Source organism: Maniola hyperantus, chromosome 8 (assembly GCF_902806685.2).
Source record: "Maniola hyperantus chromosome 8, iAphHyp1.2, whole genome shotgun sequence".
Lineage (NCBI taxonomy): Eukaryota > Metazoa > Arthropoda > Insecta > Lepidoptera > Nymphalidae > Maniola > Maniola hyperantus.
Window position 1 is genome coordinate 2,710,150 of NC_048543.1, and position 20,157 is coordinate 2,730,306.

A 20,157-nucleotide genomic window follows, 5' to 3' on the forward strand; every position below is an offset into this window, starting at 1 on the left:
GGGCCGTCAAGAAGAAAAATAATTAAAAATTCCATCAGCAAAGCGTTTCGGCCAAAACGGTCTTATTGTCGCTTTTAAGGCTTAATAACGGAGACACAGGGACGGAGGCATTAAAACCTTTCTGTTTCTAGTAACAAAAGTATATCCTAAGATAAAATGAGCAATAAGTTTGTTGTGCGGCCGCGGAACCAGTGTTTAATTACAATAGAAGTAAAATTAATATCAATTAATTTTTTAACATACCCCTTCCAGGTTAGCCCGCTTTCATCTTAGACTGCATCATTCTATCAATCTGTATGGTGCAACATGCAGCATGCGACAGGCACCGCCCGCCCTTTCACTGCAGGAAAAACCAGCCACCAGGCAAGCAATACGCACCATCACGACGCAGCACCACACAAATCCCAAAACACACTCGACGCACTTTTCCGGTATCGGTTTAGCAGTGGGAGGGCGGGCGGTGCATGTCGCATGCGGCATGTTGCACCATACAGATTTGATCTGTTTCAGCGGATTATAGCAAATTTTTTTTTTTTTTTAAAGAATATTAGCCATGTTAAATGAGTAATATTCCCCTTTCCTCTCCAATTAAGCGTCAGGCTTGTGCTAGGAGTAGGTACGACAATAGTACAACGGGCGGGGTTTGAACCGTCGACCTTTCGGTTTTCAGTCCACTCCTATACCGGTTGAGCTATTGAGGCTCTTTTAAATTAAGCTTTTGGTTCATTGTACTTATATCATGGATTTCCGCAAAGTAACGCCTGCTTCTATACAATGCCTCGAATGCCAAAACTCAACCATCAATGGAAACCGATGAAAAGTTCTAGCTTAGAAAAATCCTATTAAAAAATTATAATAGTTGACAATAGATAGATCAGTAGGTCGATTACGTAAAACTTGCATAAATCATTATTACAATCTCAACTGTTGTGACTGGCTGAATTTGTGCGATTCTTGTTGCAACAATGCATTGTAGCCAATAGTGAGCCAGCGTCAACCAATCTGAGGTGATTGCGATCGTGACATTGTAGCTGTCATTCTACCGCAATTGAGTGGCAGAAGTGTAGAAGTTTAGAAGAGCCTTAATAGCGCAACCGGTAAAGGAGTGGACTGAAAACCGAAAGGTCAACGGTTCAAACCCCGCCCGTTACACTATTGTCGTACCTACTCCTAGCACAAGCCTGACGCTAAGTTGAAGAGGAAAGGGGAATATTAGTCATTTAACATGGCTAATATTCATTTTAACAAAAAAAAAGTTAGGACATACCAGCTGGTTGTTTCTGAAAATCGCTATTTCAGTGGCCATAACCGAACAGTAATATAAAAATGCTCGAATTTTTTAAAGGGAAGGCGGTGCCCGCTACGCGTACGCACCTGGTATAACTTTCTTTCATTCTAAGAATACAAAGCGATCCGGTTAGCGGGGGATCGCCGAAACAAAACGTCTTGGTTTATTACTGAATACTGCTACGGGTGGGGGGAGGTTTTAATTACGGGACCTGTGTCTACTGTCTATGTTCAGTACAATTAATATAGGTGAAGTGGTTCGAGTCATGATCACTATCTGAGAATATAGTGTGTTACCAGAACGCTAGCAAAAACTTAGCGTTATTGTTATACTACCTAAACACAATCCAATACCAATAACCATTTGCCTCATTTTGTAGTTTTAGCGATTTAGTATTTTTCAAACCCGCAATGTATAGCGTGCAAAACTCAGGTCAATGTTCCGCTTACGACGCGGCATTGACTCCGAGTGACCTACTAACGTAACGTTCGTTGAGCTCTGGCGTCAGTCAGATGTTTTATTTGCTACTAGCTTATGCTAGCGACTTCGTCCGCGTTCACTACACAAATTTAAAACCCCTATTTCACCCCCTTAGGGGTTGAATTTTCAAAAATCCTTTCTTAGTGGATACGATCCGGTTAGCGGGGGATCGCTGAAACAAAACGTCTTGGTTTATTACTGCTACGGGTGGGGGGAGGTTTTAATTACGGGACCTGTGTCTATGTTCAGTACAATTAATATAGGTGAAGTGGTTTGAGTCATTATCACTATTTGGACAATCATCATCATTATCATCAACCGATAGACGTCCACTGCTGGACATAGGTTTCTTGTAGGGACTTCCACACGCCACGGTCTTGCGCCGCCTGAATCCAGCGGCTCCCTGAGAATCGTCTGATGTTGTCCGTCCACCTAGTGGACCTATTTGAGAATTATAAGTGTCAAAAACAACGGCCAAAAAAATAAGAGGCAGTGGTCCCACCGTCGACGAGGAAGCGACTATATCACGTACTCTCTTTCCTATAGTTCGCGACAGGTTGAGATGGCTATCGGGGTATAAGTCGGGGGATCGTCGAGGAGACGTCACCCGCGCTCGCCCGCACATGGATAGCGCGGGGGCTGTCCACCCTGATTGCCATCTCGATTCTCGACCACGAATGTAGAGTTGAAAATACACAAAAAATCATCAAAATCGATTTTAAATATTGGCAGAGTAATTGCGTAACAAGCAAAAAAACATACAGTCAAATTAAGAAACTGCTCCTTTTTTTGAAGTTGGTTAAAAATAACTAACTGTTCCGAAAAAAACACAAGGGGTCAGAAATTCTTCTCAAAAGTGAAAACAACAAGAACAAAAAAACTTTTTTTCCGATAGGCCGACTATCAATCAAGGACCTCAGAACAGATCGCGATATAGATTCCGGGAGAGTTTTTAACAAAATTAAAATCCCCTGATCCTCTGTAACAAGGCGGGGCAAGTGGCTCAAATCATCGGTTCTCGCTGCCTGATTACATTATGTAAATTCTTTGGATTTCCCTCCCGTGTCATCTATATCTTTACACGAATGTAGAAAAGATAGATATGAATCGTTTGTACTCATCATTTCTTTAAATTTTTGAAGTGAAACTTCTTCGTACGCGTAAAATAGACTTTACTTACTTGTAGGCGATTTTGTAAAAATAACTTATATGACGTAGGTATATTTTGCTTCTTTATCGGTTGATTTTAGTTTTACCTAACTAAATTTTTTTCGGACGGAAGTAAAAAGACGTTACTTCCGTTTATTTTCATAATATCCGCCATCCTCAATAATTTTGAGGATAGCGTAAAGAATTATGTTTCTTGTCAAAAGCCTGTTTCAATCGAAACCAAAACCCTCAAACCCTTATGCTTTTGAGTCAGCTATATGCCTGGTGGGTTGAGACACTGTGCTATTTTACAAAGGCTTCAATTAACTATGGAACATAATACGAATTTAAAGTGACTCTGCAGTAAAAAGTGTCAGGTTCATTTTTGGTACATTTTTATTGGTTACTTTTCCTTAAACAGATACTTGGATGTACGCCGTTTCTTCGTCCGCCGTAACGCCGTGCTGATTTACAAAATATAATATAACTAGCTTATGCTCGCGACTTCGTCCGCGTGGACTACACAAATTTCAAACCCCTATTTCACCCCCTTAGGGGTTGAATTTTCCAAAATCCTTTCTTAGCGGACGCCTACGTCATAATAGCTATCTGCATGCCAAATTTCAGCCCGATCCGTCCAGTAGTTTGAGCTGTGCGTTGATAGATCAGTCAGTCAGTCAGTCAGTCATTCAGTCAGTCAGTCAGTCACCATTTCCTTTTATATATATAGATTATGTAAGGATTTTAATTAATATTTAAAACATCATAAGAATTTTAACTAAATTTGCAGTAAAAAATGTCAGTTCCATTTTTGGTACGGTTCTCGTCGGTAACGTTTCCTTAAACAGATATTTCGACGCCCCCGTATTGAGGACATTTCGAGATTAGCGCAAAGAAGTATGTTTCTATTTAAAAGCTCCGGTTCGTTGGAAGGAACGCAGCTGCGTCTGTCAGGCGAATAATTTCAAATGTATCCGGGGAAAGGTTTCGCCTCTTATCGGCTTTTTTATACCGTTTTTCCATCGTTTTTCAGATAAAGTTAAATGACGCATTTATACCGTGCCCTTTCTGATTTGTATGCGACGGAATGTTGATTACGTTTCGTATTATTAGGTATACTTAAACAGATTTATTTATCTTATACTAGCTGTTGCCCGCGACTTCATCCGCGTGGATTCAGGTCTTTTAAAATCCCGTGGGAACTCTGTGATTTTCCGGGATAAAAAGTAGCCTATGTCACTCTCCAGGTCTTTAACTAGGTATACCCATGCAATAAAATAGCATAGGTTTCCAAATTGCCTCTGCCGAGAATCAATGACCTTTCACCTCACGTGACCATTATACCGTGTCCGTTCTGATTTATATGCAGTATAATGTTGATCACTTTTGGTAATATTATATCTACCAGATAATTTTGTAAATAGAGAATAGACTCACCTAGTGCAGTGAATTAACATTCATGAGGTGATGCCAATAATGTATTTATCGAGCATACGTGAGCTGACTGGAGACTGATATAATAATCAGTTATAATGATTAAGGCGTTGGCCTAATACAACGCGATTACGCGATCTAATTATTTTTTTTTATTTTGTGATGTAACCACAAATTTACCGTTTTTGGATTTTTCCCCTTACGTGTGCGATAAGACTTACTTACCTGTCAAATTTCATGATTCTAGGTCAACGGGAAGTACCCTATTATAGGTTTTCTTGACAGACAGACAGACAAACAACAAATTGATCCTATAAGGGTTCCGTTTTTCCTTTTGAGGTACGGAACACTAAAAATATGAAAAATATTGAACACAACCCTTGCCATTCCCAATTTCACCACCCCCAGACGTATCAATTCAAACTACATATAAATCATATCGCCCGGTGCGGGAGCCGACAGGCAAAAGGAAGATGTAAAATATTGCATCTGTCAAGAATGGCCGACGCAACTGGGCATATCCATCAAGCTGGAGATTGGTTAGTCTGCGAGCGGTGGCAGGGCTATTGACTTGAAAAAGTAAATAGCTTTTCACCAACCTAAAACAGAAAAACGTATAACAAACAGGTGGTTATATTTTTCTATAGCACGATGATAGCTTTAGGCTTTTTTTCTTTAGTTATTTCTTTAAGCACTTCTAAAATCGTAACAATAATGGGCAGATTACACCTACCGAGTACAGTGGCGAGTCAGTGTCCTCGGCCGAGTACTCGGTTGGTATAAACACTTAACGAGTGAATTTCGCCGCAATTTCTCAGCCACAGCTCGCTTCACTACTCGGTAGGTGTAATCTGCCCATAAGAAAAACCGGCCAAATCCGAATCAGGCTCGCGCAACGAGGCTTCCGTACTACAGTCGTATTTTTTCGACATTTTGGACGATAATTCAAAAACTATAATGCATAAAAATCTGTTTTCGAATGCACAGATGAAGACCTTTCATAATATGATACCCCACTTGATATAGTTATCTTGCTCCAAAAATTGAAAATACTAATTTTTATTTAATTACCACAATTGAATTTTTTTGTGTGATGTAACCACAAATTCACGGTTTTCAGATTTTCCCCGAATCTCTGCTATAAGACCTACCTACTTGACAACGGGAAGTACCCTGCAGGTTTCTTGACAGACTGACAGACAGGCAGACAGACAGACAGACAGACATCAAAGTGATCCTATAAGGGTTCTGTTTTTCCTTTTGAGGTACGGAACCCTAAAAAGCCAGCATACCTGTGAGTTTTCAATAATGTTATTAAATCAGAGCTCATCGATCGATGAGTTTTTTAAAAATCAAAATCCACGCTGACAAAGTCACAGGATAAAACTAGTAAAAACACCCAAACATCTCCAGATGCTACGACTTAACGGTACGTCAACGAAAATCAATAGAGCCGCTTATCAAACAAACCGCTTCTATCCTTTTGGATAAATCGAAATCACGCACACGTACGATCTCAACGTAAGGCCAAGACAAATATTATGCACCCCCGGATGTTTTCGGACGTAAAAATCAAGCTATACCTCTAGGAGAAGACAAACTGATCTCTTATTATGATTCAGTATAAGAGTTTAAGCACTGAATGTTATTTTTTTTTAATTAGATATAGCGAGCAAACGAGCAGGCAGATCACCTGATGTTAAGTGATTACCACCGCCCATGAACATTTGCAGCACCAGAGGAACCGCCGATGTGTTGCCGGCCTTTTAGGAATTTGTTGGTCCGCCCCTTGAATAACTTCATGTTATAATGTGGGAGAAAAATTGCAACCCAAATCACTACCCCTATTATAAATGCGAAAGTGTGTTTGTTTGTTAGTTTGTCCTTCAATCACGTCGCAACGGATCGATCGACATGATTTTTTGCATGGGTATAGTTTATTAAGACCTGGAGAGTGAGACCTGGAAAATCAAACAGTTCCCACGTGATTTTGAAAAATCTAAATCCACGCGTATGAAGTCGCGGTACTCTGATAAACTTGAATTTGATAATATTCATAAAGAAGAACGAAGATACAAGTATGCAGTGGTGTCGTAAAGCGATAAAAGGCGACCGGAGTTATAATTTCATATGAAAATGTACACCTAGTCTGTCGTGACGCTCACGCGTGGTTACGGTCAAGTCGCGCGCCGGACTACATTGTAAGTTGCTACATACACTGACACTGCAACCAGCTCTATTTCCTTAAAGTGCACAGTCATAGATATGCTGGATTTGTCAAAAATATCTCCCAAAGGATAAATTGACAAACCGGCACAAAGATATAGTATGACTATCCATACTAATATTGCGTGTGTGCGTGTGTGTGTGAACACTCACACACACACGCACACACGCAATATTAGTGTGTGTGTGTGTGTTGTTATCCCGGAAAATCAAAGATTTTTCACGGGATTTTTAAAAACCTAAATCCACGCGGACGAAGTCACGGGCATCATCTAGTAATTTAATAATATCTAATTGATCACCCTGCTCTAGACTGATAACAAAGTCTAGGGATACATTAACAATTATTATTCTAAAACATGTCACCAACACTAAAATTATGACCAAGTGGTCCACTAACTCGGCAGATGATAACGTGACTCATATCCTCTCCCCGTGAACGCAAGGGGCCTCGTTGGTTGAACGTAAGCAATAACGGAGGCCAGGTGTGCATGCAAGGCAATACATCGGAACAAATAGACGGACGTGATCCGGGTACGGGACGCTGACCCAAATACAATGCGACTCGATCGGACCTCTTAGGGACTATCCACATTTATCCGCGCTGAAGTTAATCAGAGCAGTTTTATGATTTTTAGGTTTCTGTACCTCAAAAGGAAAAACGCAACCTTTATAGGATCACTTTGTTGTCTGTTTGTATGTATGTCTGTCTGTCTGTTTGTCTGTCAAAAAACTTACAGGGTTCTTACCGTTAACCTAATTAATTAATTAATTAAAAATAATTAGTATTTACAATTGTCGGAGTAAGATAACTATACATATCAAGTGGGGTATAATATGAAAGGTATTTACCTGTGTATTATTAAACAGATTTTTATTTATTTTAAATGCACAATAGTTTTTGGTTTATCGTGCAAAATGTTGGAAATATACGACTGTAGTACGGAAACCTCGGTGCGCGAGCCTGACTCGCACCTGGTCGGTTTTTAAATATAAGAAATAAATACCTATCCAACAGTCACCAAGATAAATTGTCATTATTTATCGCATTCGTCCACAAGGTTCCATTACCTCGAACAAATGTAGGAAGACTCATAAAGGCTGACCAAGAAAATTGGCGTAACGGAGCGTGAAGAGATCTATCGAATCCTTAGATACATTGTGAAAACTGAGCTTGGGAGACATTTCAAAGATTTTAAAAGTTATTTTAGAATTATACAAGCATTCAAACTCAAACTCAAACTCATATCATTTATTCAGATTGGGTATTATTTATAGTATACATTTTCTAATGATTTTAAGCTAATTTCGTGGTTTAACGACATATTTTAATGTAGATAACGGTTACATACCACGATTAATTTGACGGTTTTATTTGTCGTTAATCATGGTATGTAGTATGTACCCGTTATCTAAATATATAAAAGGAAAAGGTGACTGATTGACTGACTGACTGGATTGATCTTTCAATGCACAGCTCAAACTACTGGACGGATCGGGTTGAAATTTGGCATGCGGAATGCGGCTAGCTATTATTATGTAGCCATCTGCTAAGAAAGGATTTTTAAAAATTCAACCCTAAGGGGGTGAAATAGGGGTTTGAAATTTGTGAAGTCTAAGCAGACGAAGTCGCAGGCATAAGCTATTATTGTATAAAATCAGTAATTACATTTAATACGCCGAGTTTCTTGCAGGTTCTTCTGGTTCAATGTTTCCGCTTGGAGCGCTGGCTGTAGAAGTGTAGACAAACTTGAGCTTTAAAACAAGGCATTTAAGATCCAGTTTACTGTAACGCGGAAGTATTTCGACTCTCGAATTTGGTTTGGTTTGGTGAGACGTAAAATCTTGTACTACGGGTACAGTGGTAGATGCATCCGACGATTCAAAAGTACTTGTGAAAGTTTACTTGAATAAAAAATATTTTCATTTTCAAAATAGGCTTACATAATATATGGTAGTATGTGTAATTTAAATAAAGCTCATATATTTTCTAGCGACTGTACCTATTCTTAAAGTTCAGTATATTATCACTGTCCACTGTTATTCTTTTCATAAATCGAGGTTCATCGTACGGTAGACAATGGCCCTGTCTTTATCTTCAAGTTAAACACAGGACACAAAGGGATTGCACAATTTCGTAGACTCAATGCACCATGCGCTCGCTTCCACTTGATGCCATTCTGTCACGGAATTATAAACGTACGAGTAAGTACCAACATCATGATCAACCCATTGCCGGCTCACTACAGAGCACGGGTCTCCTCTCAGAATGTGCCTGACTGACTGATCTTCAACGCACAGCTCAAACTACTGGATGGATCGGGCTGAAATTTGGCATGCAGATAGCTATTATGACGTAGACACAGGATTTTCTAAATGAATTGTTGCTCAATTTAGATAGTTTAAAGGAATTGCGAACTTTATTTTTGTTTCTGCCCTGCTTTTGATTGCATGTAAATGCGTTCTTTGATTAGAATCTTTGGCAATATTCTGCGGTTTACTATTGAATTGTCCTTGATTCAAATAACGAAATGAAAACGACTTATGAGGCCTGTGTTGTGGTAGGCCGGATTTTATTGTCTAAAGCGGGTTTATACTCTGTGGTTGACTGCTCTGTGACACGGAAAGTGATACTGTATTCAGCATGGTAACCTCGTGACATGGTACCTACAGTTACCTATATCATAGATATTTTACCAGTAAATCCAGGCATAGTTATAAGCGTCATATTTTTTTTGTGACCGTTCCTGTCTGTTTATATTCCCAACCGCAAAATTTACATCAAAACAATCGTTACCTCACCACAAACTGCGTTCGCAGGTCGAGTTCAGTTTATATGAACATTTATCACGAATAGATACTGCCAAAAATATCCCATGGCTAACAGTTAACCAGTTAAGTACAGCTGTGGATAATTTCAAAATACAAAACGGATTTTCAGCGTTTACAGTCTCAATAGAAATATAGTAGTAAGTTATGTACATAGTATTAAGAGCGTCACCTCGCCAACAAACTGGCCACCAGTTTGGCGAGATAGATATGTAGGAAACTCTGTAAAATTAATATGAATAAATAAATTAAAAAAAAAAAAAAAAAAAACCGCGACGCGTACGTGAACTGAGTCCCGGTGAAAACGGACCCCAAGTGGATTCGGAACTAGTCGGTCTAACGTCGACTAAGCACGTGAGTAAAGCCGGGTGTGAGACATGTGTAATACAAAATGGAGTTTTGCACTTCTACTTAGTAGGCTTCGTAGTGTCAATCTGACCCACGATCTGTGCTGAAAAGTCAAAGATCTAGGATAGTACATGTAGTCCAGTAAATAGAGCATTTAAGCTCGCACTAAATTTCCGATCGAATTTCTTTTTTTTTTTTTAGGTTAAGGGTCACTTACTGACCAATAAAATCACAAAATACTGACAGATCCCGGTGGAGCTTCGATCGCAATCATGAAGGAAAATTTTTGGCTGTTTTTCTATTTCGGCCGATAACTTTTAAAATATTAGAAAAACCGGTTCATTAAATCGGTCATAAATCGTAAACGGTAAGTTTTACAAAAAAGTTTACAATTGCTAATACGCGTGGCCGCCATTTTAGTGACGTCAGATTAGTCACTAGACTGAAGTTTCGAGCTGATGATATATTTTTATTTTGGCTGACGTCAAAATGACGTCATTTCGATGTAATGAGACATGGATCCAGCACAATAGAAATTTGCGAGAGTTATACCTAATTGGTAGAAAAGAAGGGGTACACTAACAAATAGGCCTCGGCTCTGTTTCATCAGTCGAAATGTACACGAACAAAAAACATTCCACGCTTTGTAATGCGTGAAAACATTGGAGGGGTAAACCACACATGGAGAACCAAACCTGAACCGCGGTCGGGTCTTGAAAAACTCCGTTTTCCAGCCAAAATTTTCCGATGACCAGTTTAATTTGAACTCATTTAGTACTACCCAGTTGTTTAATTAATAAACTATGTATGTAGGACGTTGTTTGCGGTAATGCTGGCTCAGATGTGCGATTAACTGCGAGCAATCAATGAAAAAGTAAAATATTAACTGTATGAATTGTTAATTTTATTTAACCGTTTATTTGTAGATCTTTATGCAAACTAAATTTCGCGAATATCGCCTGACTTCATAAGCTCTGGAAATATAAGTACAACTACAGTACGCGGCCGAAAGTAATGTACATCGAACTTTAGAAGGAGATAGCGTAGAGCACTGTCTCGGTCGTTGAGACCGACAAAACGTCATATAGGTATGAGTGAAAGAGACAACGCTCTACAAAGCCGAAATGTCATTCTAAACGCCGATGTACATCACTTTTGGCCGCGTACTGTAATACCATACTTTTCAGTATTCTGTATGTGCACTTTATGAAATGGAGTAGGTACCTACGTCTTTATTTATCTACTAGCTGATGCCCGCGACTTGGTCCGAGTGGATTTACATTTTTCAAAATCCCGCGGGAACTCTTTGATTTTCCGGGATAAAAGAATTGCCTATGTGTTAATCCAGGGTATAATCTATCTCCATTCCAAATTTCATCCAAATCTGTTCAGCCGTTTTTGCGTGATTGAGTAACAAATATCCAAACATCCACACTTTATAATATTAAATAGGATGTTACAACCAGCTGATGCCCGCTACTTTGTCCCCGTGGATTTAGGTTTTAAATCACATGGGAACTTTTTGAATTTCCGGCGATAAAAATGTTCATTGCCTGTTGACGCTGAAGGCAAAAATACGTCAATATAATTGATGTATACATAGTCACACACATTAAGCCAACGTGTAATACGTCCTTTACTATTTCATCAAGAACAATGATCAAACGTACGAACATTTTAATTTGTGTCCGTACTTACGCGCCGCATACGTTCGCGCTCATTCGTTCTATCTGTCCTTAGCTTTAACACGAAACGCAACAATTCAACAACCGCGTTATAATTTCGGTCCGCCATTGTTTTGTATGCAGATTTTTGGCAGGCGTTAATCAATTATTTGGTTTGCTACTGTTTACGTGGCGCAATTACACATTCTGACGGGCATGCCATTTTAATCATTGCATGCCAGTATGTTACCTACTGTTTGTTACCTAAGCTGTGATAGCCCATTGTTTAGGACGTCCGCCTTCTAATCGGAGGTCGGGGGTTCGATCCCGGGCACGCACCCATAACTTTTCAGAGTTATGTGTGATTTTACTAATTAAATATCACTTGCTTTAACGGTGAAGGAAACCTGCATGCCTGAGAGTTCTCCATAATGTTCTCAAAGGTGAAGTCTACCAATCCGCACATGGCCAGCGTGGTAGACTATGGCCAAACCCTTCTCACTCTGAGAGGAGACCCGTGCGTTAAGTGAACCGGCGGCGGGCGATGGGTTGATCATGATGATGATGATAATATAAATAATATCTATCCCGGCTGTACTCACGTGTCTAGTCGACGTTAGCCCGACTAGTTTCGAACCCATCCGGGGTATTTTTCAAGGGAGTCTGTTCGCGCACGCGCCGCAGCTGTGACTGCGAGCCGCGCGTGCCGCCGCCCGTAGAGCCGTAGAGATGAGGATATTATTAGGATTTAGGAGCTATATTCAACGTTAGAGGCCTATTGGTAGTTCCGCGTTTTTAGCTTGAGAAAATGTATTATTTGCACTCGCTCGCCCCCTTACTCCGCCCGCGGCCCGGCGACATCCGAGCCTTCCGGCCGACCATGCGACGTGCGAAATATTATGTTCTTTTAGAGCATTAGATTTTTCACAAGTCTGGAGGATCAGTATTCAGTGCCTCGAGTGTGCCTTTTTTTTTTTTTTTTTAATTCAGATACAAGTTAGCCCTTGACTGCAATCTCACCTGGTGGTAAGTGATGATGCAGTCTAAGATGATAGCGGGCTAACCTGGAAGGGGTATGGCAGTTTTTATTAAACCCATACCCCTTTGGTTTCTACACGGCATCGTACCGGAACGCTAAATCGCTTGGCGGCACGGCTTTGCCGGTAGGGTGGTAACTAGCCACGGCCGAAGCCTCCCACCAGACCAGACCAGAAATTTAGAAATTATAAAAATCCAAACCCCTGCCAGGAATCGAACCCGGGACCTCCCACTATTAAGACCACAGCGCTCACCACTGCGCCAGGGAGCATTTTTGTGTAAATACCACCGAAATGAGGTGTTTCGGAGGTATACCTCATTTCGGAGGTATAACTGCTGTCGACTTAATAGGAGGCCGACATCTTAGGAAGGATAGCAAGTTACAAACCAAGTAAAAATTAAACAAGAAAAAACCGGAGTCAGACTCGCGCACCGAGGGTTCCGTACTCGGGTATTTTTCTCGACATTTAAAAAATATATAGATAAAAATCTGTTTAAGCCCTTTACCAGTACATAGTACCAGTATATAATAGTTATCTTAATTTGAAAATTGAAAATACTATTTTGTTCATGAACACATTTAAATTTTTTTTGTGATGTAACCACAAATTCACGTTTTTCAGATTTTTCCCCTAATGTCTGCTATAAGAATTATAAGGTTCTAGGTTAACGGGAAGTACCCTATAGGTTTCTTTACAAACACGACAGATAGACAGACAACGAAATGAGTAGGTTAAGGGTAGCTGTTAACATGATTGTGAAACTTTTTCTTATTCAATCAGATTCTTTGACAAAGTCATGGGCTTTAGCTAGTATATCGATAAACTTGAAACAGGAGGGAGAGGAACTATTCCTCCACCTAACATGTTTTCGATACCTAGATCTATACAAGCCCAGACAGGGAAGTGCCATACGCCCTCCCTTCCCGTGCCTCCAATATTTCATGGGGCGATAATACCGGCTGTAGTTCATAATACAAGAATGGCTTTCTAGCTCTATTGATGCTCTATAACGGTTCTAAGTATATATAACTAGCTGATACCCGCGACTTCGTCCGCGTGGATTTCGGTTTTCAAAAATCCCGTCGGAACTCTTTGATTTTCCGGGATAAAAGGTAGCCAATGTCACTCTCCCGGTATTAAACTATACCCATGAAAAAAACCGGCCAAGTGCGAGTCAGGCTAGCGCATCGAGGGTTCCGTGCTATAGTCGTATTTTTTCGACATTTTGCACGATAATTCAAAAACTATGATGCATAAAAATAACTAAAAAGCTGTTTTGAAATCCACAGGTGAAGCCCCTTCATATGATACCCCACTTGATATAGTTATCTTACTTTGGATGGAACTACTTAAAATGGAAAATACTAATTTTTAGTTCATGACCACAATTTAATTTTTTTGTGTGTGATGTAACCACAAATTCACGGTTTCCAGATTTTTCCCCTAATGTCTGCTATAAGACCTACCTACCTGCCAAATTTCATGATTCTAGGTCAACGGGAAGTACTCTGTAGGTTTCTTGACAGACCGACAGACAGACAGACAGACAACAAAGTAATCCTATAAGGGTTCTGTTGTTCCTTTTCAGGTATGGAACCCTAAAAATGGCTTTCTAGCTCTATTGATGCTCTATAACGGTTCTAAGTATATCTAACTAGCTTATGCTCGCGACTTCGTCCACGTAGACTACACAGATTTCAAACCCCTATTTCACCCCCTTAAGGGTTGAATTTTCAAATATCCCTTTTTAGCGGATGCCTACGTCATAATAGCTATCTGCATGCCAAATTTCAGGCTGATCCGTCCAGTAGTTTGAGCTGTGCGTTGATAGATCAGTCAGTCAGTCAGTCAGTCACCTTTTAATTTTATATATTTAGACTAGCTACTATCATACATAATCCTAACACAAATAGTTTGCATAAAGAATTTGGAAATAAAAGTCTGGGTTCCCATATAAGTGGTAATATTTTGTTTTGCCTACCTGTTTGCCTGTTTGCCAGTTTTTGTGCAATTTAGTATAATGTTATTAGTATTATAAATAAGCTTTATATGAGCTATATTACCTTACCCTATAGTCTTATTTATATACCGTATACTTTATAGTTATAAAACAGAGATTATAAATTACAATACACTCCCCTTCAAACAATATTTCATCCTGGGCGATAATCTCATCATAACTCATATCGCTAAAATTCGTATAATGTTCGTGATCAGTTTTAAAATATAAATTTATCGCTCACTCCCGTATGAAGGTGGTATATGGGAATTTATGGGTGCGGGACTTAGGTGCGAAAATTGATAGAAGCACTAAAAATTTTCGAACAACCGAATTTATAGCTCCGAAATTCTATCATAATAAAAATGAAGATCAAAAATGCCACTCACGATAGTAAACCTACTTACTGTATACCAATGAAATATTAGGTTCATATTATAATTAAAGGATTTAAGTAAAGGTCCAAACGCATTTGATCTGCGCTGCGTGACGTGACGCGACGCGGCAGCGCCTTGCTCCTTACTAACTCAATATATATACTTTTTTTAATAAATAAAATTGAAGTGTCTGTCTATAATTTCGAAATAACTATCTCATATTAAGCTCATATGGTTATTTGAACTGTACCGTAACTGTATCACACATTTTTAAATCTTTGTCTGTCTGTCTGCCTGTCTGTTTGAACGGCCTAATCTTCGGATCAGTAGGGCGATTGTCTAAAACCTGCATCAATCATTATTACAATCTCAATTGTTCTGATTGGCTGAATTTGTGCGATACTTGTTGCAACAATGCATTGTGGCCAATAGTGAGCGAGCATTAACCAATCAGAGATGATTGCGATCGTGACATTGTAGCTGTCAAACAACCGCGGTAGGGCCACAGCTAAACCTAATTTGGCAGGACCCGTATTTTCCCAGTTATTACATCTTGCAGGAATTGGTCGCGTTGAAGATATTTCCGCTACGCATTTTTTTAACTTAGTACGCAAGTTGAAAGAAAAAATCTAACAGCTGGCTGATCAAAACGAACTTCAAAACCGAATGGAAAGATTAATCTGTGTACCCTAACCTTGTTTATTTTATTTTATAATAAACAAAAAAGTGTGAAACTGTAACACAAACTGCACCAATAAACAGTTTCAGCGAGTGGGATACACAGCCTCTTTTGTGCTGTAGTAAAAAATAAACATTTAAACGGCAACGGGCCGAAATCAGATGTCTGTGCGCTTGCTGCAGTCATTGTATTGATTTTACATCCGCCTGTAGACAAAAATGGACTGCCCTAACCATGTGTTCTCGATTATCACGACCTTTTTTATTTTTATTTTTTCTATGTTGAAAGATGAGTTCAAGCTTTTTTTTTAACTATATAGGCTTGCGCTTGACTGCAATCACACCATACAGTAAGAGATGATTAAAAATCCCGCAGGAACGCTTCGACTTTTCGGGATAAAATGTAGCCTATATCCTTCCCCGGGATGCTAGCAATCTCTCATCTCTGTACCAAATTTCGTCAAAATCGACTGAACGAATGGGTTTCGTCAAAATCGGTTGAACGAATGGGTCGTGAAAGTCTAGCAGACGGATAAACAGACAGACAGGCACACTTTCGCATTTATAATATTAGTATGGATAGTTTTATTTGTACGCCTTACATAGGCATGAAATAGTGTGACATAAAAATTGTACCAACACCTTACTTACATACCTATTTCAACAATGAATATACTTTTTAACCATACCTACAGACATACTGTATGGAATCTTTACTTAAATTGTTATCCCCTTTGTAACTCTGATATCTGTACGGAATATGCATGCAGTGTTTACTTTTAAATGATTTAACATAGTTGTGCATGATAGAAAAATCTATGTATTTATTATAGTTACTAAGTTTTATGTTAAAATCGCTAGTAAACCATTCAATAAAAAAAAAAAGATAAATATAAAAATTGATTTTGATTTTTGATGTAGTACTTTGTATGGGAAAAGTTAAGTTAGTAGGGGCTTCAAATTGACCAAACATTGAATGGGCGATGGATGTAGTATTTTTTCTCTGGCCGATGCGATGGCCGACGATTTGCGAACGGTTTTTACACGTATTTACTCGCAACATGATGTGTCGTCGTAAACCGTAAACCGGACACAGCATACGGACTATTTGTCGAACTACATATTTGCTATGTCACTATGTTTTATTTTATCCTTTTCAATCAATTTGTAGCTATACAGCTAACTGTTGATCTATAGGACGCTAACTGCTATTACGGACTATTTGTCGAACTACATATTTGTTATGTCACTAATGTTTTATTTTATCCTTTTCAATCAATTTGTAGCTATACAGCTAACTGTTGATCTATAGGACGCTAACTGCTATTACGGACTATTTGTCGAACTACATATTTGATATGTCACTAATGTTTTATTTTATCCTTTTCAATCAATTTGTAGCTATACAGCTAACTGTTGATCTATAGGACGCTAACTGCTATTACGGACTATTTGTCGAACTACATATTTGATATGTCACTAATGTTTTATTTTATCCTTTTCAATCAATTTGCTATATTATGTTACCATGGAAGTCAGTTTTGTTAACTGTATTTTTAGTGTTTATGTAGAAAAAAATCGACTTAATAAATAGGCAAAGTTTTTAAAATAAGAAATTATGTTCCCATGTCCTCTCGTAAATACTCAACGGCTCAACCGATTTTAATAAATGATACGTCATTAGATTAGGTACCTTGATGGCGCGAAAGTCACTGGGGTACATAAAATTTAAAAAAATGACAGATTTTATGCTCTTTAATGTGCGCGCTGATAAAGATGTACCTAGGATCTAGGTCCTAGTGCAAACGCAGTCGGGTTTTTTTTAAACTTTTCAAATTACTTGTTGCATAGAACGTGGATTCAAAGAGCAAAGTAAAGCCCTACAGCGAAGCGTTATAAAACTAATGGCTACAAAACTAACGATAAAGCAACAATATTTTTATCGCCACCCGTCAATAACTAATTACCGTCGTCAATCATGTGTCCGGAACGGTTAAAATAAAATGGTTTCACCAATACATCTCTCAGATAACTTACCGAGTCTGGCATGTGTCCAACGGACAGATAAAACAATTCTGACGGCTGATAACTTTGTTATTATGTTTGTTTATATTTTTTTTTGTAGTTTTGTGTCGAAATTTTGTTTTAATCGATAATTCTCGGTTCATAGTGCAATATGTCTGTGAAGACGTATATAGTCCGTAAAAAATGACTGCTCACACGCCAGACTTAACTCTATGGGTCAACTGGCATGTCAAAAGTACGGTTCACCTTTAAAATAAGGACTAAAATCGCACTTTTGACATGAAATTTGACACAAAACTTAAAATGGCGCATGAGGAGTTAAATTTTACGCGTTATAGGTCCTTAGTTTAGTTGCGAGTTGCGACAACGCATGTTTTTTTTTAAAGAATATTAGCCAAGAGTATTATGTTGACTAATGTTAACCTTTCCCTTCCAATTAAGCGTAAAGCTTGTGCTAGGAGTAGGTACGACAATAGTGCAACGGGTGGGGTTTGAACCGGTGACCTTTCGATTCTCCTTTAACCGTTGAGCTATCGAGGTTCTTAAGGACAGAACGGAGTGGTGTAGTAACAGTGCAGTACAGTAACTCTCAGGCATGCAGGTTTCCTCACGATGTTTTCCTTCACCGTTAAATCAATTGATATTTAATTACTTAAAACGCACAAAACTCCGAAGAGTTAGAGGTGCGTGCCCGTGATTGAACACCCGACCTCCGATTAGAAGGCGGACGTCCTAACCACTAGGCTATCACAGCGATAGAAGTCCCACAGGAACTCTTTTTAGGGTTCGGAAGGAAAAACGGAACCCTTATAGGATCACTTTGTTGTCTGTCTGTCTGTCTGTCTGTCTGTCTGTCTGTCTGTCAAGAAACCTACAGGGTACTTCCCGTTGACTTAGAATCATGAAATTTGGCAGGTAGGTAGATCTTATAGCTGAAATTTGGGGAAAAATCTGAAAACCGTAAATTTAGGGTTGGATCACACAAAAAAAAATTGCGGCCATGAACTAATAATTGGTATTTTCAATTTTCTAAGTAAGATAATTATATCAAGTGGGGTATCATATTATGAAAGGTCTTCATCTGTGCATTCTAAAACAGATTTTTATTTATTTTTATGTATCATAGTTTTTGAATTATTCTGCAAAATGTCAAAAAAAAATACGACTGTAGTACGGAACCCTCATTGCGCGAGCCGGTTTTTTTTAAATGTATTGTCTTAAAATCTAATTTGAGTAACTAAATTCATCACCTCGCGCACGCAGGATAAAAAGATAAGAAATTCTTTTTGCTTAATCAGGGTTGTTTATAAAACTTTTAGTCAAATTATTTTCACTTACCTCGGCACTTCCTTAGCTGGGCTGGACTGGGTCTCCTGGTGGCTGAACGAGGCCATTGCTTCAGGTTACGTCGACAGAGGCGCACTCATTGTACTTAGTGTTACTTTATTGCACTGATTATATTTTTTTATTAGCTAGTTGCAATAGGAACATTGTTAGTCACACACTGGAATATTAGAAAGTAATTAACAATTACTCTATGAGGTCTGTGGATGATAATTGGGAAGACATTATATTAATTTTTTTATTGATGGATTTTTAAATTGTTGTAGAAAAGAGATAATAGTGGTTTTTATGGGGAATGAAAATTCTCTAATTTTGAAGAATACCAACTAGTATTCTACTTCTAGTATTTTTATTTTTTTGCTGTCTTAAACCATCTTCGCATTATTGCCTTTCTAATGAAACTAGTTTGGGGCACATCGTCGGTTGGATGGTTTCAAAATCTATAACGGACACAGTTAGAAAAGGAGATTATTTAGGTTTAGGTGGGATTTAGCTTTCCACCTTATTTTCATTTCTGTTCAAAATACAGGTTTATTAGGTAGGTATCATATCAGAGAATTATTTCCCAGAACAAATGCAGAGCAAGATGAAAGATATTTTTTTTAAAACACTACTGTCCTGCCATATTAATTTTATAGTCTATACTTAGTACAACCGGCCCCACCTTATATTCTCCTGTATTTAATAGCATTCTCCAAGTATACCCCTTAGAAAGTGCCTACTATACTAATGAGGGAATAGAATAATCGAATATTAATAAGGTACCTCGTCAAGGTTCTAGCCTACCACTCGTAAGTCCTCGGTTTCACGATCACGACCCAATAAAATGTTACTGTTACTGATTCTGAGCACACCTAAATTTTAGAGTATTCGCATCCTCTTCTTACTAATGTAATATGAAAAGGACAGACACAGTTTGACAGTTTTAAATTTAATTTTTAGATGTTAAAACCCTTGATTTTAGCGCACAGTCGCGAGCCTATTGTTTTTAGAGTCTTTAAATGTAAAATTCATGTTCCGTCCTTTTTTAGCAATATTAAAAAGAAAAGATGCAGATACTTTAAATTTAGTTTAGAGAGAGACTAGTGAATCGGCGCCATCGTTGAATCATTAAGTCAACGACACACTGGGATTTATTCTCCTGTATTTAATTGCATTCTCTCTATTGAATTTCATTCAATTAAGTATACCCCTTAAAAATGCCTACTATTCTAATGAGGGAATAGAATAATCGAATATTAATTAGGTACCCCGTCAAGGTACTAGCCTCCCACTC

General features: G+C 38.5%; 1 protein-coding gene across 3 annotated transcripts in view; it reads right to left on the reverse strand.

Annotated features, from left to right (window-relative positions):
* Window positions 1–20,157, reverse strand: part of LOC117984450 (kinesin-like protein CG14535) — a 437,285-nt gene that overhangs the window by 121,404 nt on the left and 295,724 nt on the right. For 2 of the 3 annotated variants that reach the window (XM_069500259.1, XM_069500258.1), the window contains exon 2: window positions 18,876–19,041. The exons of the other annotated variant lie outside the window; for it this stretch is intronic. In XM_069500259.1, coding sequence (XP_069356360.1) covers window positions 18,876–18,931 — 56 coding nt within the window. In that variant the 5' untranslated portion in view covers window positions 18,932–19,041. The remainder of the gene's footprint in view (window positions 1–18,875; window positions 19,042–20,157) is intronic. 3 annotated transcript variants of the gene reach the window in all.